Source organism: Ipomoea triloba, chromosome 10 (assembly GCF_003576645.1).
Source record: "Ipomoea triloba cultivar NCNSP0323 chromosome 10, ASM357664v1".
NCBI lineage: Eukaryota > Viridiplantae > Streptophyta > Magnoliopsida > Solanales > Convolvulaceae > Ipomoea > Ipomoea triloba.
In genome coordinates this window covers 7,521,233-7,543,840 of record NC_044925.1, presented here as the reverse complement: position 1 = coordinate 7,543,840, position 22,608 = coordinate 7,521,233, and the positions used below count along the sequence as shown (strand labels likewise).

The window sequence follows — 22,608 nt, the reverse complement described above, 5'->3', positions numbered from 1 at the left end:
GGCTCCATGGTCCTCGTGACCTTGTCACACTCATTTCGCTTATTATTTCTTATTCGTTCATATTATCATTCATTTAACGGGTTTGTTAGTCCGGATCCCGAGTTAATTAAATACATCAGTATGTATGCATAAATTATTACATTAGATGAATCAAATGCCACGAAGTAATTCATGTATTGAGTGATAATAATTATTCTTACCTTTTGTCATACATATAATTTCGGACAACTCAACTCTCAAGCTTTTAATTATCCTTAGCTAATCCAACAGTAATGACTTTACTTTGGCACTAATTGTTGGAAATAAAATCTTGCATGCTTCTTCAAAGAAACATCTTTTAGTTATTTAATTTATTTTAATGATGATTATAAATAAAGTTTGAAATCAGCACAAATATGCTCTTCTAGGACTTCCAGCGCAGCTATATATTCTTCATCATGTTGTATCTATCTTTGGTTTTCATGATATCCTAGTAACATATATTTACACTAATGAGATACTCCAAACAATAACCTCACAAATTTTTAAATACATGAAACATAATGCGAGGTTGCATTATCTTACATGGAACATGCATCTCTTAATTAATAATTACTAATATAGTTGATATTTTATGAGATTGTCTCACACATATATATATCTTAAACATTTTTTTTTATTAAAAATGTAATACTATATTTTTTCTATGAATTAATAACTACTTTCTCCATCACATGTTTATGTGTATGGTTAGGATAATGAGACGTGACTTAATTAAGTTATTTATAATTTTTATTTTTATTTTGTGATATTTAGTTTAGTATTAATATATAAAATTTACATATTTAGAAATCATATTGAAAGTAATATTAACATAAAAATTAAATTTAAAATTCATAAGAAAGCATTAAAGAAAATAATCAAATAAGAACAAATTAGTTTGACTTTTAAACCGTAAATAAACCGGTAAAATGCAACATATGGAGCATTACATTTTCACTAATACTTTTTAAGTGACAATTAATATTTTTTCAGCTAAAATGTAATGTTTGTTAACTTATAAAATAAATTATTTTTGATTAAAAGGTATTATATATTTAAGATTTGTCTCGTATGACACGATTCTAGACAATTTTTATTTTTATTTTGTTATTAACTTACTAATATTATATTAGCTAGACTGTCATTAATTTCAATAATATTTTCTAATTTAAAATTAATAATTTTTAGAAATCTATTGTATGGAGTAATAAATTTGTCTCAAAGGATTCAATGTGTAGTTTAATACGGAGTAATAAATTACACTAATTTCGAGTAATAAACATGTATTTGAATCACACTCGCATCAAATGTATTAAAAAAAAAAACACACATTATATGGACCAAAACAAAAAAGGGCCTATAGATCAACTGAGACATGTGTCGCAATTGACTTTCGCCACCGGTCTATAAGGTAAGAGCAGTGAGGAACCCTTAAGTTTGGGTTCAAACTTATATATAGAGGTGAATTTGGAAAGGAAAATAATATCATGCATAAACATTGTCAAGTATACAACTATTATAACTAGTTTGGTAGGTGTGCACTTTCATCCCTTAAGAGAAGTCAAGAGTTTAAAACTTTATACCTTATTGGGGTGGATTCGGTGTGAATGGAGATTAATAAAAGTATGGTACAAACTTAAATGTGTTAATTTGATGACTATGATGGTCAATATACTTTAGAATAATATAGTGATAAATTGGACTTTAAATATTGTTAAATTAAGTGAAACTCTTTAATAAATTTAACATAGCTTATATATAGGCTGTAATATTCCAATATAGTAAGTCATGTTAGATCTTCTATACAAATCATTACATAATACACTCTATATGTCTATTAGATAATTTGTGTATTTTATTATTTTTTTTAACATTTTACTAACAAGGGTTGACCAATTTTCCCACAGTCAAATATTGTATAGTAATTTTAGTTTTTTTTTTTGAGTACTACTGACTCTACACAAATTAAGAGTCATTCACTGCGACTCGATCTCATGACCTCGCATTTGGGAGAGTCATTACATGTCAATTGACCACAAGCCATTGGCTTTAGTAAGGGTTTTAATATGACTAGTCACTAGAGACAAATTCTAAGGAGTTAATTTTAAGGATACTCACTTCACTATTAACATTTACTAATATTTATCATTGACTTTCAATTTGACAATAAATATTCCATTGACTATTGGTGTTTATCAATTTTCATCTTCGACTTTCAATTTGACTATAAATGGTTCATTGACAATTATCTTGTACCAAATTTGGTTATCCAGTTAAATATCAATTTAGTAAATATTAAATTTAAAGGTAATAACATTGGTTTGTTCTTTAGATGAGCAAATTTGGTCCATAAACTTAATACATTGGGCTCATCATTTGTGGGAATGTGAAGAATCAAATATTTACATTATTATTCTTAAATTTAATATTTACTAAATTAATATTTAACTGCAGGACTAAATTTAGAACAAAATTGATACTTAAAAAATTGACAAAGCTTAATAGTTCGGGACCATTTTGGTCCAATTGAAAGTCATGAATAAAAATTAATAAATGTAAATAGTCTAGGACTATTCATAAAATAATATCACTACTGTTTTTGTATTTAATTATTATGTGAACTTTTGTTCACGATAATTTATTTCATCAACTTAGGTGTGGTCAAAGTCAATATATGGGTCACAAGTAATTAATACGGAGTATTTTATTTTATTTTATTTTAATAATTTGAAGCCATAGAGATATAATTTGGCAATATCAATTATGTAAAAAAAGAAAAAAAAAAGAAGAAGAAGTAATAGTTAGATATTGATTTTAATAGAGAAAGAAAACATTTTTTGAATAATATTAACTCTGTTACAATATAGTATCTGTCCATATATATTTGATCAACCTATTAAAACATATACGTTTTCAATTTATTAAAGCACAAAGAATTACAATTTTTGTTTCACAAAGAGTTAATACCGCTCCATTGAGGCTCGGATCCACAAATCCACAACCTTTCATATGAGAGTGTAACGTGATGCCAATCATAATGTCTTAACAAAGGTTGTTGGCCGAGAAAGAAAACATGATTGTTGCATTTATGTGATGTATGTATAGTCGGAAGTACAAATACACAATGGTACGTAGATATATGGAAAATGACAAAAGAGAGAGAAAGAGAAAAGCAGAGATGTAGACATGTAGTGCAGTTTATGAAATGTGTTGTATATTTCTTTCTTTCTTTTGGTACTGCCCGTTGGAAGAAAGAAGACGAAAAATTGTGGAAAGCCGACACTTTTCGCAACACAACAAATTTAAGAAAAACATAAAACAAAAACACAATTTATTAACGTTCCAATTTCCCTTTCCCCATTCCACCTTGCTCGCACTCTCTCCTGCCATTACCATTAAGCATTAGCATTAGATAATTAACGCTTTCTTCATATGCGCAGCACCCAAGAAAAAAGTTGGGCCATTTCTCACGGATTCGATCTCCTTTTCTTTATCTTCTGCTTTATTTGTAGTGCACTCCCACAGACCAGAGTTAATGGTGTGCTTGCTAGTTTGTTTGGGAGCTTTGGCTTTACAGTTGTAGTGCAAAAGCCAAAAGGGTCTGCTCTTCTCTTCTCTTCTCTTTGCTTTGCTTTGCTTTCTGGGTTAATATTATACTGCAACTAATTGGGACCTGAGAGAGAGAGAGAGAGAGAGAGAGAGAGAGCTCATTTTATTTCTTTTTGGTTAAATCTTCTGATTCTGCAAACTGGTACCTTTATTTCTTGAAAAAAAATCTTTTTTTTTTTTTGTTGGGTTGGATTTTCTGGGTTCTGCAAATGGGCACTTATTGTTATTGAAGATCAGAAAGGGTACTCTATTATTTATATTTATTCATTTGTCTAGAATCCAGATTTGCTGGGAATTCTTGGTATGCAGAAAATGGGGAGGGTTTTAGGCATTATTAAGTTTGATCTAGTAATAATTATAGTAGCAGTGTGTATGGGTATTTTTATGGGTGGGGGGGTTTGGGCTCAAGGCAATGTTGCAGATGAAGATAGTGATGGTGCAGTGTACATTGTGAGTCTGAAACAAGCTCCTACTTCTCTTTTCTCCGGAGAGCTCTCACTGAAGAAGAACAAGAAGCATCATGCTCACTACAATATCTCCCATGGCAGTGCTTCTAGGAAAGCTAGATTTGATAAGCCAAGGTATTACTATTTCTTTTGAGTTAGTATCCCTCGACTTCTAAACTTGCTCAATTTCATCCCAACTATGCAATTTTTACCTAAAATAGTTCTAATGGCAATTTTTACCTCCTTGGTCCAAACCAAAATAGTCATGATTAGGACATTTTGGTTAACAATTGCATAGTTGCGATGAAATTGAGCAAGTTTGGAAGTCGAGGACTAAAGTGGTGAAATCTTAATAGTCAATAGAACAAATTGAGCAATTCAAGTGGCAAGTGAGCTCTCTTTGTGGGGAGGAATCCCCTGGGCCACTCCCGTGCCTCCCGGACCGTTAAACGGACAGAGAAAGTCCCCGTGAATTTACCAAAAAAAATGGAACAAATTGGGTGACTCATTTCTTTTCATTACTTATTCTCCTGATTACTGAACAGTATAGCTTTACTAGCTCTTCACGTGATTGGATTGTTTCTTTGAATGGTAGGTAGTTAAATTAAACAATTGAGGGTGTTTATATATGGCTCTGGTTTTCTTGGTGTTTAATTGAGCCTTTTGTCTTTATCTTTCTAAATGCTTCTGTAAGACTGTTTGATAATGAAGTATCTATGTAATAGGGCACTGCACTTTCTTGGTTTCTTTTTCGTTTTCTGATTTTTTCTGGATATTAAATAATATAGCTTTACTATTTCTTCACGAGATTGAGTTGTTCCTTGGAATGGCAGGTAGTGAATGATAGAGGGTATTTATGATTGTTGTTTTTTTTGACTTTTTTCTTTTGAATTGCTTCTGTAAGACTGTTTTTGTAAAATGGTACTTAAATTTATGGAACATTTGTGTTTTTGACTAGTAACTTTACACATTGAATTTCAGAGGAGATAATACTGCATAAATAAGTAAATGGTTAAATAGTTAAATACCAACCTTTAAATGCTAACCAGCCTTCCCATGCGAGCCTACTAACTACTGAAGGAATGTACCACAACTGCTACACAAATGCAGCGCAACTACTCACAGGCATGCCTGAGGACGCGGATACCTTGCAGTGCATTCCTTAAGTTTACACGTTCGCACGAGAAGCCCAATTCGCACCTCAGCACGACCCTACCAATTTGTCTGATGAATTATAGTAGAATGATATGATTTGACTATGTTGATTTAATTTTGTGTTAATTTATTGAGTAAATTAGGACGTCATCTGTTGGGGAATGTAATTTATGTTTCTGTTTGAATCAGCAATGTTTCGGGGCATCCTGGTTCTTATGTTTCTCGAATGCATGATTCTTTGTTGAGGAAGGTATTCAGAGGACAAAAGTATATGAAACTGTACAGCTACCACTACTTGATCAATGGATTTGCTGTGCTTGTCACTCCCCAACAGGTATGTTTTAATTTGTTCAATACTTTAATGATCATTCATATTGCATATTATCTCTCTACCTATTTGTATTTTGGTTATTTTGAAGGCTGATAAACTCTCAAGGAGGAAAGAAGTTTCAAATGTTGTTTTGGACTTCTCGGTCAGGACAGCAACCACTCATACACCTCAATTCCTGGGTCTACCTCAAGGGGCATGGGCCCAGGAAGGTGGATACGTAACTGCTGGCGAAGGAATTGTTGTTGGATTTATTGATACGGGAATTGATCCAACGCACCCGAGCTTCTCTGATAATACATCTGAAAAGCCTTATCCAGTTCCGGAGCACTTTTCTGGTGTTTGTGAGGTCACTCGAGATTTCCCATCGGGATCCTGCAACAGAAAGCTTGTTGGTGCCCGTCATTTTGCAGCATCTGCTATAACCAGGGGGATATTTAATGCAACTCAGGATTATGCTTCACCATTTGATGGTGATGGACATGGGACGTGAGTATCTCTTTTCTTAAAGAACCCCTAATTTTTTTTTAAACACTCGTGATTCTTTACAAGGTAGTATCTGTTCTATACTTTCTCAATCTTTTTTCAGCCCAAAGAATCAATGCCCCCACCATCAGGGTAAAGAACCCCTAATTCTATACTAGTATTAGATTATATTCTTAAAATATTACTCACTAAAGATAGCTTTTGACTTTTAATATACAAAAAGAAGGGATTATTTCACGGAAAATTCTGTAATGTTGGGTGGGCCCCTTGTGAAGGTTGGCTTCATGCATAGGCCAAACACTTTTCTGTTGACTTAGGTTATGGATTCACCTCATAAACTGCAACAAGCTGGCACTTTGCACTCTCTGTCTAACTTTAATGATAAAATCTGTAATTTGACAAACTTAGGTTTATATTCCGTTGCATCCTTGACTTATTATAGTAAAAATCCCCTGGGGTGTGTAGGTAACATGAACCCTTTTGTCAAGTGTTCCAAATGTCATGAAGTCCCGTGTTCACTGGCTAGATGCTGGTTTTCTCTTCTGCAGCTACATGCATTTATTTATTTAAAAAAAAAAAAAGAATTACTCGGGGAAGAGCAAAAGGGTGGTTTCGTTTGAAACCAAATTTACATGATAAAAAGTGTAATTTAATGGAAGTTGTTGGATTCATTTATTGTGCTTAAGAAAGATTATACTACTCCACGCTCTTATAAACATCACCAACATAACTTGATCTGACTGATTTTATTACTTCTCTTTTCACTGAAAGTTCAGTGTGTATACTTTTTTCGTTTTAGCAACTGACACTGCTGACATTCAGGTCTGGTTTTCCCATGCACATTTAACAAACACGCTTTTAATGGTGTTTCAGGCATACAGCTTCCATTGCAGCAGGGAACCATGGGATTCCTGTGGTTGTAGCTGAACAGCAATTTGGTAATGCCAGTGGAATGGCTCCTCGCGCACAGTAAGACATCCAAAAGTTAGCCGTCATCTATTTACCAATAACTGTGCTTGTCATCATGCTTATTGCTTAAGTGTGTAACAAGTGATTAACTGCTTTTCTCTCTCTCTCGCTTTGTATATATATATATATATATATATATATATATATATATATATATATATATGTAATCTTGTTCATATGAGAACCACTCCCTAGGTGAGAACCTGTGGTCTAATCTGGGCTCTTCATTTGGCAAGATCTGATGGATAGGATTTAATGGGTATCTTTTAATCCTTTTTTTAGACCATTCTCACTCACATGGAGAGTGGTTCTCTTGGGAGCTGGACCCTATATATATATATATATATATATATATAGAGAGAGAGAGAGAGAGAGAGAGAGAGGGAGGGAGAGAGAGAGAATGAGAGCTTATAGATTTTGGCAGATGTGTGTGCCCGTTTATAAGATTGATGTTATGAACTTGTTTTATCTGCATACACATGGATCAGTCTAATGAACAATGTAAATAAGGGAGTGCTTCTGTTAACACATTTCTCTCCTTCCAGACTAAATTTTCATTAGTGATAAGGGGAGAAATTTCTCCCTTATGATCTAATTATGATTTGTGAATACCATTTTGCCTGGGCTATGAGAAACACGGGAGTTACAAATTTACAATAATGAACAAAAATATTAGTCTTTTAAACTTGTTTAAGGATTATTGATAGCTCCAATTGGCATATTCTCATGACTTATTATCAACGCATTGAATGTTTTGTTTGCTTAAAAGGCTTTCTTCAGTAGATTATGAAATTCATGGCTGAACTTGGTGGGGTTTTGTATATTGCTCTTTAAATAAATTTATATTTGGCTAAGATATTGACTGGATCCAATGTTTTTTTAAAGCATTGCTGTATACAAGGCACTGTACAAGAGTTTCGGTGGCTTTGCTGCGGATGTAGTTGCTGCAATTGACCAGGTTCACTTATAATTTTGGAATCATCGTTAAATTATATTTTTGGATGTATCAATTTAGATTCGAAGAAACTTAGATACAGTTTTATTTTTCTTCAAAATCTAATACTAAATTACTAATGTGTCCTGCCCCATTTTGGTATACTAAATTATATATATGTTGCATTTGCAGGCAGCGCAGGATGGAGTAGACATAATAAGTTTGTCAATCACTCCAAACAGACGTCCTCCCGGAGTAGCAACTTTCTTTAACCCTATAGACATGGCCTTGCTGTCAGCTGTTAAGGCGGGTATATTTGTCGTTCAAGCAGCAGGAAATACTGGACCGTCACCAAAAAGCATTTCTTCGTTCAGCCCGTGGATCTTTACTGTCGGTGCTTCCACACACGATAGGGTCTATAGTAACTCTATAGTCCTGGGAAACAATGTCACCATTTCTGGAGTTGGACTTGCACGTAAGTTTCAATTGCAGGTTTATGTTTTTTTCAATGTGGGACCCTTAACAAAATTAAAATGCTTTTGTTGTTTCGGTGCAGCTGGAACGGATCAAAATGCAACGTATACACTGGTTTCTGCAATTGATGCTTTGAATGATACGACAGCTTCTGATGATATGTATGTGGGTGAATGCCAAGATGCCATTAATTTCAACCGAACCGTTGTTCAGGGGAATCTTTTAATATGTAGCTACTCTATCCGGTTTGTGCTTGGGCTTTCCACCATCAAACAGGCCTTGGAAACTGCGAGCAACCTCAGTGCAGCTGGTATTGTGTTTTATATGGATCCTTTTGTCATAGGTTTTCAACTTAATCCTGTACCAATGAGATTGCCCGGCATTATAATTCCATCTCCAGATGATTCAAAGGTAAGCTTATAATTATATGCTGAAATTCAGTCCTGATCCTCATGTTTTGTATTGTAACATGGCAAGAACTGGATTGAGACGGAATGTTTCCGGGGAATTAGTCAACTTTGTTCTCATTTAGTAGCTAACGTTTGTGAATTTTACTAATTCCCGCAGATTTTTCTCAAGTACTACAATTCGTCTCTGGAGAGAGATCAAACGACCAACAAAATTGTCAAGTCTGGGGCAGTTGCGTGCATTTCAGGGGGAATTAAAGCAAATTTCAGCTTATCTGCTCCAAAGGTTATGTTTTATTCTGCTCGGGGGCCAGATCCAGAAGACAATTCTCTCGATGATGCAGATATCCTAAAACCAAACATTGTTGCTCCTGGAAATTCAATATGGGCAGCTTGGAGCTCTGGCGGAACCGACTCCATGGAGTTTCTAGGTAGACTTTTGTGTTAGGATTAAACCCTTACCGCTATGCTAAAAGCTATAACTCACAGCGAAGGCGCAACTTTATTTTCTTATATACCGCCACCACATATACCACTTGTTAGTTACTTGTCAGGATCAAGCGCTTACCACTACGCCAAAACCTATACTCACAGTGAAGGCGCAACTTTATTTCCTTATATACCGCCACCACATATACCACTTGTTAGGATCAAAAGTTTACCACTATGCCAAAAGCTATAACTCACAGCAAAGGCACAACTTTATTTCTTTATATATTGCCACCACATTTTTGAAAGACAGGGTGCTGGACTTGGCCTTTTACCCGCATCCGCCCAACCCAACAATCCTCCTAGCTACCAAATGCTGGACTTGGCCCGTTACTGGCCTCTGCCCAACATTTTGGGATACAAACCAAGCTTGTAGTTGTAGCTTCAATCATCATTAAGACCATGCAATGGTAAATATTAACTGACCAAGATTGCATTAAACACTTTTTAGGTGAGAGCTTTGCAATGATGTCTGGAACAAGCATGGCGGCTCCACATGTTGCTGGTCTGGCTGCCTTGATCAAGCAGAAGTTTCCAACGTTCACTCCTGCAGCTATTGGATCTGCACTTTCTACAACAGCATCGGTGTATGACAAAGGTGGAGGCCCCATACTGGCCCAGCGTGCATATGCTAACCCTGACATAAACCAGTCTCCTGCAACACCTTTTGATATGGGAAGTGGTTTTGTGAATGCAACTGCGGCATTGGATCCGGGGCTTATTCTTGATTCAAGTAAGTCATTCTGCTTACTTTCATTTATGCATGTTACTAGCAATGAATTGGAACAGTTCACAAAAAATGACCCTATTACATTTTAGTATCTGTTCATCCATACTTTCTCAACTTGTTGAAGTTACAAAGTAACTCCTGATTTCCCATATGGGGAGGTCACTACATGCCATCTGAGCACAAGATGGGTCTAATTTATGTTTCCCCCATGGAAAGCCACATATCTTCTTCATATTCAATGATTGTAGAAATGGCAAAACACAAAATTCATGGAATGAACTGAAGTATGGAGGCAATGATCGCAATGTTAATATTTGCTTGCTCTATAATGGTGTTCATATTGACTGTCGGTGAAATGTACACTGTTTTGATCTGTCGAGAATCCCCAACTTTTGTAGGCTACAATGACTATATGTCATTTCTGTGTGGCATCAACGGATCGGCCTCTGTGGTTCTGAACTACACGAGCGAGAGCTGTGGCGCCTCCACTTTGAGTGGCGTGGACCTCAACTTGCCGTCGATCACAATTGCCAGGCTGAACCAATCGCGAGTGGTTCAACGAACACTGACTAATGTGGGTGGCAGCGAATCATACGTTGTTGGGTGGAGTGCGCCTTACGGGGCTTCTGTGAAGGTGACGCCAACGCGGTTTTGTGTTGGAAGCGGAGAGAGTTTGAACTTGACGATATCGTTCAACGCGACTATGAACAACAGCAGCCCGAGTTTTGGAAGGATTGGGATGTTTGGAAACCATGGTCATGTTGTAAACATTCCTTTGTCTGTCATTGTCAAAATTTCATATAACACAACTAGTGCTTGATAGATACTTCTTCTCATCTCATCTTGTTATTTTGTATTTTTTGTATGCCCAAATTTTTTGAGTTATTAGCTCTGTAAAGATGTGTCCAAATGTAGATATAACTTACTGCCTTGATGAATCACTACCACTATTGATCTGCTTAACATAAAACCACTACTCTCTTGCTTGTTCTAGTATTGTTATGAGCTGATAATTGTTACCTTTATCTTAACTATGCAACATTAGTGAGGTATATGCTTATTATTCTTGGAGATTTTTTTTTTTGAGAAGTTGGAGAATTATTTAATCTCTAATCTCTAATCTTTTATCACAATTATTTAATTAGGTATTATCTTGAAATATTCTCACTTTTAAAAAAAATAATGTATTAATGTCTACAGTGATATCATCATAGCAATTTACCATTATTTTTTCTATATACTTATAATTCTAAATTGCAATTTACCATTATTTTCTCTATATACTTATAATTCTCTCTCTCTTATATCTAATTATTTTGTGGACTCAGATCCACTTTGCAAGGTAGACCGTGTTCAAAATACATAATTTACATACTGAATGTTCACAATTCAAATTATGAACATTCAGTATGTAAATTGTAAACATTCAATATGTAAATAGACATGAGTCCACCTCGCAAGGTAGACCCGGGTTCATGGTATAACTATCAAAGATTGGAAGGCTATCCCTAAAAGGGCTTAAACCTACCTCTTGATGTGATCATCAAATCAAATTGCTGTACCAAATAAGAAAATAAGAAAAAATAAGACAAAATCTCAAGTACCAAATGTACCAAGAATTATTTACCAACATTTGGGAAATAAAGTTCCCTGTTTGGCTGTTTGATATGAAACAAATCAAAAAGTCAATAACCATGTCATAAAGCAAGATTGCAAGTATTCAAATCTGTGGAGTTTATCATACTGGCTTATATTAAAGTGCTCGATCATTTCATATCTATCACGATATTCAAGCAACCAAAATCATAAAACAGCAAGTCACAAGCCTTTATCCAAGCAAATCCAGAAAATGGTACACAAATGGCAGAGATGTTATTCATTGAAGTGAAGACTATGTAAGATCATCCTCATCAAGCTGTTCTTCATTGTCCCTTGTCGTGCCACTTCTGAATGTACTCACATCCCCTGTTGGTAGTTTCCTTGCAAGCCTAACAATCTGCACAGTTTTTGAAGTGTATGCTTAGCATTGGTCAATAAGTAGAAGCATGCAGCAATATCACACCGAAATGCAACAGCATACTTTATGATAAAGAACACAATTACTAGTCTTAAATAAAAGATGAATATCATGAATTTATATATAAAGTTCAGCAGAATTGAGTTACCGTGTGATCAAGATTTGTAACTATACTTGACTGACCAACACGCTTGATTTCTTCTTCATCNTTTGTAACTATACTTGACTGACCAACACGCTTGATTTCTTCTTCATCACCTTCTCTGTATGCAGAGAGAAACTTGCTAGCACAGAAAGAGAAATGCCATGATTTATAGATGATACAACTAGCTTTTTACTAGTCTTGCAAAAATAGTTTTGTTAGAATTCCGACTCATCAAGAGGGTGTTTTAGGAACTTTAGCCAGGTTTCTAGTGTGGGTCTGCAATAGTGGAAGTGAAGTTTATGGAAGGGCTTTTATAGAAATAACTGTACTCCCTATGTTTGAATAAAATCCACTTATTTTAGTCTTTGACATTGCTGCAGCACCACACCATACAAATCACCATGAAATTTACACATAATCCTCTGTAAGATGAATTGCCAGTGCTCATTTTTCCTCTTCCCAGTATAAGTAATAGAACAGATATTGCTTCACATGAATTTATGTGTTGGAGTCGCATTCTTGATGAACCAATTGTGCTCACTGTCTCTTATTTCCCATTCCAATGCTGAAATAATGATTAAACTCATTTATTTGAGAGTAGATGCAAGCTTGAAACTTACTGACAACAATCATTATAGCACTTTTCAGCTTCCTTGAAGTCATGAGCATATAGGTAGACAATGATTGCACTGAGGTATGCCTGCACCAAATAAATTCATTTAGAAATTTAACTCTGTAAGAAAGAGTTCAAGCAATCCTAAAACTGTGTTATCATTAGTCATAGAGTGGATTCAATAATAAGTCATTAACAAAAGAACTGCAGAAAAGTCATAAATGTATTCCAAGCTAGCCAACGTGCATGCATATATTTGGCAGTTAAGCACCTTCTCCCCATCATGAAAGATAAGAGCACAGTTGCTGTCTCATGAAAAGATAAAATGGAGTCAACAGAACCAAATGCATGAATATTATCATTGAGAAAACCTGATTATACTCCACTGAATAGATGAAAGTGTTGACACCAGTATCAATTTTAAATAGAAATATGGATAAAATAAAAGTGTGGATATCTGCATACAGAAAATGTGGCAGATGACTTGCACAAATATCAATATAAATTAGAAAGCTTTGAGACCTTGCATTGGCTATGAGTTGCATTACACTTATCAGCTGCCAAGGCCCATCTCAAAAGAATAGTTGCAGCATCTGCGTACCTGTAGATAATCAGTCCAAATCAACAATAACCGATCATCAGTACATGGAGCAATTTATTCTCAAATATATAAAGCATTAAGTTATGTGCACAGTTTCTTCAACTGGGTGTCTGGGTGATGACCATTTAAAATTAGAAATGTATTACTCCATATAATACAAAAATCACCATAGACCATTAACTTTTAACTTCCAAGAAAATATTTTACCAAATACCCACCCTCCTTTTCACTTGAAGTAGCCAAATTTACTTTTGGTTTGTGCCATTCGAATTGGTCAGTTTTGTAAAATATAAAACTATTCTGCTATTGTTAAAACACTCTGTACAGTTTCATGTTGGAAATGCTTTGTACTTTCTAGTACTCAAAGACATCATCTAATATTACTTTTACTCCATGTTGGGTTCTGATGTCTTCAAAGAATGAGAATCCATATGTTCTATTTTTAATAAGCACGTTAAGTGGAGAGTGGCAGGATCAGGTGAACTAGAGGGAGTAATATCTCACTTCTCAAGCTTTAGATAAACCCTTGACGCATCACGATAGAGATCAAATGCCATTTGGTCCTTGCCATCTTCTTCCAAAGCAGTGCAGGCTTCAGTGTAGAGTTGAACAGCTTCATCAGGGGCTGCATCTTCCAAGGCTCTAACAAAATAAAATTGAAAACAAAAAGGTACAGTCTGGGTTAGGCCAAGATATTGTTATTGTTGAATGAATAGGAGAAGAAAAAGATATGTAATAAGAAAAGCATAATTTACAGTGGACTAATATATACATACAAGTGGAAGAGACCCTTAGACTATCCAATCTAGCTTAGTGAGAAGATAGTAGCCTTCCAACCCTAGGAATTCAACACTCCCCACAAGCTAGGGCATGTATATCATAAGCCCCAAGCTTGTTTCAAATGTGTATTCAATCCTAGGCCCATATGAGATTTAGTCAATGTATCTGCCAACTAATCATTTGAGCCAACAAATGACTAACAAAAATTGATTTCTTCTTCATCACCTTCTCTGTATGCAGAGAGAAAGCACAGCTAGCCAGCGACTTTGATCGCTATTCAAAAAGGTTTCAACCCTGACAAGGAAGAGAAATGCCATGATTTATAGATGATACAACTAGCTTTTTACTAGTCTTGCAAAATAGTTTTGTTAGAATTCCGACTCATCAAGAGGGTGTTTTAGGAACTTTAGCCAGGTTTCTAGTGTGGGTCTGCAATAGTGGAAGTGAAGTTTATGGAAGGGCTTTTATAGAAATAACTGTACTCCCTATGTTTGAATAAAATCCACTTATTTTAGTCTTTGACATTGCTGCAGCACCACACCATACAAATCACCATGAAATTTCACATAATCCTCTGTAAGATGAATTGCCAGTGCTCATTTTTCCTTCCCAGTATAAGTAATAGACAGATATTGCTTCACATGAATTTATGTGTGGAGTCGCATTCTTGATGAACCAATTGTGCTCACTGTCTCTTATTTCCCATTCCAATGCTGAAATAATGATTAAACTCATTTATTTGAGAGTAGATGCAAGCTTGAAACTTACTGACAACAATCATTATAGCACTTTTCAGCTTCCTTGAAGTCATGAGCATATAGGTAGACAATGATTGCACTGAGGTATGCCTGCACCAAATAAATTCATTTAGAAATTTAACTCTGTAAGAAAGAGTTCAAGCAATCCTAAAACTGTGTTATCATTAGTCATAGAGTGGATTCAATAATAAGTCATTAACAAAAGAACTGCAGAAAAGTCATAAATGTATTCCAAGCTAGCCAACGTGCATGCATATATTTGGCAGTTAAGCACCTTCTCCCCATCATGAAAGATAAGAGCACAGTTGCTGTCTCATGAAAAGATAAAATGGAGTCAACAGAACCAAATGCATGAATATTATCATTGAGAAAACCTGATTATACTCCACTGAATAGATGAAAGTGTTGACACCAGTATCAATTTTAAATAGAAATATGGATAAAATAAAAGTGTGGATATCTGCATACAGAAAATGTGGCAGATGACTTGCACAAATATCAATATAAATTAGAAAGCTTTGAGACCTTGCATTGGCTATGAGTTGCATTACACTTATCAGCTGCCAAGGCCCATCTCAAAAGAATAGTTGCAGCATCTGCGTACCTGTAGATAATCAGTCCAAATCAACAATAACCGATCATCAGTACATGGAGCAATTTATTCTCAAATATATAAAGCATTAAGTTATGTGCACAGTTTCTTCAACTGGGTGTCTGGGTGATGACCATTTAAAATTAGAAATGTATTACTCCATATAATACAAAAATCACCATAGACCATTAACTTTTAACTTCCAAGAAAATATTTTACCAAATACCCACCCTCCTTTTCACTTGAAGTAGCCAAATTTACTTTTGGTTTGTGCCATTCGAATTGGTCAGTTTTGTAAAATATAAAACTATTCTGCTATTGTTAAAACACTCTGTACAGTTTCATGTTGGAAATGCTTTGTACTTTCTAGTACTCAAAGACATCATCTAATATTACTTTTACTCCATGTTGGGTTCTGATGTCTTCAAAGAATGAGAATCCATATGTTCTATTTTTAATAAGCACGTTAAGTGGAGAGTGGCAGGATCAGGTGAACTAGAGGGAGTAATATCTCACTTCTCAAGCTTTAGATAAACCCTTGACGCATCACGATAGAGATCAAATGCCATTTGGTCCTTGCCATCTTCTTCCAAAGCAGTGCAGGCTTCAGTGTAGAGTTGAACAGCTTCATCAGGGGCTGCATCTTCCAAGGCTCTAACAAAATAAAATTGAAAACAAAAAGGTACAGTCTGGGTTAGGCCAAGATATTGTTATTGTTGAATGAATAGGAGAAGAAAAAGATATGTAATAAGAAAAGCATAATTTACAGTGGACTAATATATACATACAAGTGGAAGAGACCCTTAGACTATCCAATCTAGCTTAGTGAGAAGATAGTAGCCTTCCAACCCTAGGAATTCAACACTCCCCACAAGCTAGGGCATGTATATCATAAGCCCCAAGCTTGTTTCAAATGTGTATTCAATCCTAGGCCCATATGAGATTTAGTCAATGTATCTGCCAACTAATCATTTGAGCCAACAAATGACTAACAAAAATTAGGTTAAAGGGACATTTGGGTAGATATTAGATAAGGAACAAAAAACAAGGGCAAAGAGGGAAGGGATGTGGCATTGTGAACACTGTTAGGAGTGTTAGCCATGCTTTTTGATCAAAGTTCGCGGAAGAATCCCCTCAAAGAGGGAGGGAATGTTGCAAATATGGTGGGGTAAGGCATAAGCTTGAGTTTGTTGTTAGAAAGGAATAAAACCTTTTGGGTGGCATTGTTTATTTAAAATTAATTAATAGGTGGCAGCACAATTCTGTGATATGGAGGGATTTTGGTGTGAAATTGGTGTCTTGTTCTTTTCAATTCCTAGAATAAATAATGGAAGATTATGATTGATTTGGGATCAAATGGCGCGAAAAGGGGTCAATGCTTGCAAAAATCAACATGGCTAATTTGGACTAAACTATGCACGTGGGATTCAATTTGGATAGAGTTGCACATATAGAGGACTAATTTGCTGAGGTTTTTGGTGGCGTGGAATTCTAGATTAGATAGAATTTAATCTGTTTAGGAGTTTTGTTTCCACTAGCCTTTGTCTACCTTAAGTTTAGATCTAATTTGTAAGCATTAATAATCTTAATCATGTGGACTGTATTTATGGTTGATGGGCTATAAATAAGCCACCATTTTTGGTTTGTAATTAGGATTTAAAAAGTATTTTGGAAATAGAAAACCATGGGTTTTTGGAAACTCGTATGCGAGTTTTTTTCCATGAATTAATCATGGTGATTTCTTGACTTATCAAGTGTAAACCCACTTGTGGCGTCTAACCCTATTCTTTTATTACTTTAAAACCAAGTGTGTGGTGAGAATCATGCCCAAAATCCAAAAACAATCCCTTTGACCCTTTTACTCAATCCCCATTTAAACCTACACATTTAAACCAAACCTAATAAATCACGACTTTTATATTTTAATGGGAAGTGGAGAAAAAGATTGAGACATACAAGGGACCAAGAGGATGTAATTTGATTGAATAGAGAAGCAGTGTTGCAAAAATGGGCCTAGGCAGTCGCCTAGGCGCTAGGCGCCCCTACGCCAATGTGTATTCTAATGTAGGCCCCCATTTAGGCGGTTGTCCGACTAGTCGGCCGAGTTAACCAACTAGCCGGACAAGTCGGTCATTATTCCGCTGTGCGTTGCCGCTGCCATCATTGGAGTTTACACCCTTGCAATCACCCATCACTTGGTTGCCCATCATAGTCATAGCTCGCCGCCTCACCCATTGCCTGGGCAGAGCCCCTGGCATTGTCGGACGATTGGATTTCCTTCGCGCGTCAAATGCCATCGTTGCAACTCGCTATAGCCACTTGGAAGTCATCTACTCATCACCGTTGATGTAGTTGAAGAGTGATGGTAGTGCTTCATCGGTGGAAATATGAAATTTTGAGACTTGAAATTAGGGTTAAATTTTTAGTCTTTGGAGAGTTTGGGCTTGGACAAAACTTTTAGGCTATGGGCTAGACTTTTAAGTTTTGGGCTAGGGTTAGGAGTCAAAGGAGTGTTAGTGAGACAAATAGATGGCCCCAAAATTAGTGTTAGTGACTTAGTGCTTCAATGATTGGGATGGAACAAGAAATGAGTAATAGTAAAGCAACATTAAACTAAATTTTAGAAAAGCCTTGATCTTCAGCACAGCTAAGCTTTAACCCTAATCTAGCAGGGCCCAAGGACATGGCCTACAGTGCTTCATCTGTCATGAGCCCTTGAGCATATCTGTATTTAAAAACTTCAATCCAAGCAAGTCTTCCCTTATCTTCTATATAACCATTCTTGCTAACTAGATCATCCACAAGTTTGAAAAAGTAAAAAGAACCTTAAACGATTTTCTCTCAATGCATCCTTAACAGACATCCCGTACTAATAATCTCTAGTTCTGTTTCTTCTGCAGCTAATAATGGAGTGCATTCTGTAAGAATCATCCCATTTTAAGCAGGGATTTAATATTTGCATTAGTTGCCTAGTTGGTATGAAATCTTTACTAGGTTATGCCTTATTCAGTGAAGGAGGCATTAGCTGCATGGCATCAAGGTCTGATCACAATCAGAAAAGTGAATCTTTATATTTCAGATATTCCTGACAGCCTCTTTTGGTTACTTCTCCCCAGAGGGAAATATCATAACTTTTGAGGAACTCTAAAACAACAGTCTTGAGAGAATTGTTTATTGAAAGAACTTTTGGGTGTAAAGAGGATTTGCAGCCCTGTTTCACCCATTTCTTAGATTGGCTGGAAGGGGTGTGCTGCAAATCAGTGACACCCTCTTAGTGCCTAGTGAATAGAAATAACCTTTTTAAGTAGTGAACAGAAAATGACTAAAGAAAATATCCACCATGATAACTACCACAACAAAGTAGGATGCCATTAGTAACTTATCAGTATGCTTAGCAAAGGAAGATTAAATACAAGGAACCAAAACATGATTGGAAGAGTGTCCAACAGAAGCATACCGGGCACCTTTGGCAAGAGCATCAGATGCAGGTTGTGCCCTTCCACACTCACTGTACAATTCATATGCCCGTCTATAAAAGTCAGCAACTTCACGCCAATTGCCTAACTCCTTTGCCATGGCAGCAGCAGATTCCATAAGTTTGGCTGCATCCCAAGGTCTTCACTTGTCAAGGATGCTTGGGATTCAAAAGAGGAACAAGAGAAATATAACATACAAGGAAAAAAATTGATGGGAAACTAAATATAGTGAGCAGGATACGAGGAGAGCATCTCTTGTCCTTTTGAAGCTTTCTCAAATGCCGTTTTTGCTTGCTCATACTTTTTTGCGAGCCTAAATCCATTAGCTGAAAGAAAAGAGTCACATAAACAAATTGCGAATATACAGTAGCGTCCAACTTATGCCTTAGTCTTTATCCACAAGAGAAGAAACGTATCATAATACCTGCCTGCTCATACAAACTGGTAGCACTCTTCCAATCAGCAGTCCACCTTGTAAAACTTAGTTTTGTTCTACAGAGATGAACAACACAACTGATAAATGCAACTAATTCATCACTGATGGCATAAGATCCAAGGATACTCAGTATTGTCTCTTAAGATTGCTGCAATCCATCACTACCTGCTGACCTCTAATATACAGCTCGGTCCAAATTGATTCATACATGTAATAATAGTAATCAGAATGCCACAACTTAAGCAAAAACAAAAATGATCTAAAGCCTCAAAACGAGGCGACCAATAATTTGAATAAAAAAAAAAAGACTTTTCGCATAAACACAAATTAAATGCCATTAGACATGAGAAGCAGAGAGATTTCAATCGGGCATTTGAAGCAATAAAAATTTCTTCAGAATTAGAATTGATCGAGATGAATAATTAACCATAACACTATAGTAGCGAATATGAAATGTACAGAGAGAGGGAGAGAGAGAGTGTACAGTTTATCCGCTTTGGAGAGCAACTTTTGGTGATCGGAAGAAGCCATGGGTGTGATGAGAGTTCCAATCCGAAGGTCAGATCCGATTTGATTCCGAATTGGTCGGCTTCTTTTTCTGTGAAATGTAATCTTTTGGAATGCAACAGAAGAAGACTACTTGCTTAAGCAAAACTTACAGGCAGCATAGTCGGAGTAGATGATCAATATACAGTTTGTACACATTAGTTTAATTAATTAAAAGAAGAAATTTGTAAAATAGGCCTTCCACATTTATAGGCTTTTAACCTTTTAAATTTTTGAAAGTTTAATTAAATATCTTAACTTATTAAATCGATTAAATAAATTTAACTTATCGATGATGATAATCAACATGTTACCTTCTTTATATAAAAGGCGATTGGCGTCTAGTTGCCTTCTTCATATTGAAGAAAGCGACTATGCTATTTGCCTTCTCGAAGAAGAAAAGGACCACGGATAAACTTCTCTAGTGAAGGCGACCAATCCAATTTTTCTTTTCATGGATAATAAAAATCGACGATCGTTTCGTTGGTCTTTCGTCGTCGATTTCACCGTCAGAATTCTATTAACCAATTATTTCATGTGGATAATCAATTATTAGGTCTAAATGCACCAAAATGACACGTTAGAGTGTTAACTGCAACTTTTAAAAGTTTAAGCGTCTAAGGTTATCCTTATCTGTGCAATACTCTCTCACTTTCAAAAGTCGTTCTACTTCCACATCACCCAATTTACAATTCATTTACTATTCACACTACATCCCTGCAAATCCAATTAACTTTCAAAAATGGACCGCAATATCACATCAATTTAAAACATTAACTCAAAACTTTTTTTGAGGACTATTGACTCTGTTACAATGTAGTATCTGTTCATAGCTACTTAAAACATTAACTCAAAACTTTTTTTTTTTTAAAAAAAAGTATTACATGACAACTTGCAAAGACTGTCATTAGCAAGTTTGCTAAAATAACAAACTTGCTATCAATCGTGGCAATACAAGCAATAAAAAAATATTTTTTTTACCACCTCACCTAGCAAGTGATAAATTTACTGGGTTGAAGTTAGTCTAATTGCCTTATCATGTAGAGTTGGAAGACCTATTTGACTTTTTTTTTTTCTTTAAAAACTCTAGCAAAAATTCTTAGTTGAAATTTGTTAAGTTAAAAAGAAGAAGAAGAAGAGGAAAATTGCATTATTTTACTTTCTAATTAATAATGAGGTGCGATAGTACTCTTAATTAGTCATTAAGGTATCTCATTTAAATTCTTATTTTGATGGATAAAATTATTTTGGTTTGAAACCTAAAAATACTAATATAAAAATGACAACATTGTATTTAAAGTTTGATTTTTTTTTCTTATTGCTTATAACTCAAATGAATGTTTGTCATTTTAACTATCCACAAATTGATGCAATTCAATACTTTTCTAATTGGTCGAGGGATTAGCATTGTACTTTTCATTTTCGTAATTGTGTACATTGAATGATCCTTGCCCAAATGTAAATGCTATTAACAAAAACCATAACTTAGCTTACACTTTAAAATTTTAAAACTTACAATTTGTGCTTCTTTTGGTCCTAGTAATTTCTACGTTTGAGATGATCTTTGTGGATGATTTAGTCGATTTTGGATGGAGGATAACATGTGTTATGGTTTAGTGGACAAAATAAAGGTTTAACACAGAAAATTAGAGGCTAGTATTTACTGACCAGAACTGAAAAATGATGGAAAACAGATGTTTCTGAGTTCTGAAATAACAAATCTGTGTTATATCTTCATTAGCTAGCTGATACATCTATATATACATGAGAAAATAGACAAGTTTCTTGAAATTCTGCACTATTTACTGTTGCCTAACATTTCTGCTACCTAACATTTCTGCTGCCTAACTTTGCTGCTGTTAACTTTACTGCCTAACTTTGCTACTGTTTATTTTACTGCTGCCTAACACATAATAATTATAATAATCTCAACAATCAGAAATATACTACACATTTTGCTGCTGCATTGACATCCCCCCTCAAATTGATGAAGGTAAGTCTATCAACATCAATTTGCTATTGAGAAACTTGTGTCTTTGGCGTGTTAGAGCCTTTGTAAAAACATCAGCTACTTGAAGATCAGTAGTAAGATGAGGTAGAGTGATAACACCTCGAGTAAACGCCTCCCGGATGTAATGACAGTCGACTTCAATGTGCTTTGTGCGTTCATGATACACTGGATTTGCAGCAATTTGAATAGCACTGGTATTATCACCATGAAGTGGAGTAGGATCACTTGAAGGAAATCCAAGTTCAGAAAGAAGACCACGTAACCACACAATCTCTGAACACGCAGCAGACATAGCTCTATACTCGGCCTCTGTAGAGGATTTAGAGACACTCTCTTGCTTCTTACACTTCCAAGAAATCAAGGCATCCCCAAGAAAAACGCACCATCCTGTGATAGATTTCCTAGTATCTGGACAGCCAGCCCAATCTGCATCACTATAAGCTGTCAAATGAAGAGCTGATTGTTTGGGAAAAAACAACCCACGAGTAGGTGACCCAATTAGATATCGAACTATGCGACGAACTGCCGCAAGATGGAGATGTCGAGGTGAGTGCATGAATTTACTGACAATNTTTCCGGTATTTC

General features: G+C 35.5%; 2 protein-coding genes and 1 long non-coding RNA gene across 3 annotated transcripts; 1 reads left to right on the top strand and 2 right to left on the bottom strand.

The window, feature by feature from the left end:
• Positions 1-3,291: 3,291 nt before the first annotated feature.
• On the top strand, positions 3,292-11,044 carry LOC116032841 (subtilisin-like protease SBT2.3). Its single transcript, XM_031275568.1, has 10 exons — positions 3,292-4,211; positions 5,421-5,565; positions 5,651-6,048; positions 6,919-7,014; positions 7,900-7,972; positions 8,141-8,423; positions 8,505-8,833; positions 8,990-9,260; positions 9,770-10,051; positions 10,447-11,044. The coding sequence occupies exons 1-10, from the start codon at positions 3,934-3,936 to the stop codon at positions 10,866-10,868; spliced, it is 2,577 nt and encodes an 858-aa protein (XP_031131428.1). The 5' UTR covers positions 3,292-3,933; the 3' UTR covers positions 10,869-11,044.
• A 605-nt stretch (positions 11,045-11,649) lies between these two features.
• Positions 11,650-20,163, bottom strand: LOC116031360 (gamma-soluble NSF attachment protein). Its single transcript, XM_031273538.1, has 11 exons — positions 19,951-20,163; positions 19,455-19,522; positions 19,272-19,356; positions 19,012-19,170; positions 16,071-16,208; positions 15,488-15,566; positions 14,973-15,052; positions 14,466-14,498; positions 12,297-12,358; positions 12,214-12,248; positions 11,650-12,044 (listed from the first exon to the last, which is right to left on the bottom strand). The coding sequence occupies exons 1-11, from the start codon at positions 19,995-19,997 to the stop codon at positions 11,940-11,942; spliced, it is 891 nt and encodes a 296-aa protein (XP_031129398.1). The 5' UTR covers positions 19,998-20,163; the 3' UTR covers positions 11,650-11,939.
• On the bottom strand, positions 12,667-14,061 carry LOC116031361. Its single transcript, XR_004100582.1, has 3 exons — positions 13,929-14,061; positions 13,346-13,424; positions 12,667-12,910 (listed from the first exon to the last, which is right to left on the bottom strand). It is a non-coding gene; the product is annotated as an uncharacterized LOC116031361 (long non-coding RNA).
• Positions 20,164-22,608: the final 2,445 nt, after the last annotated feature.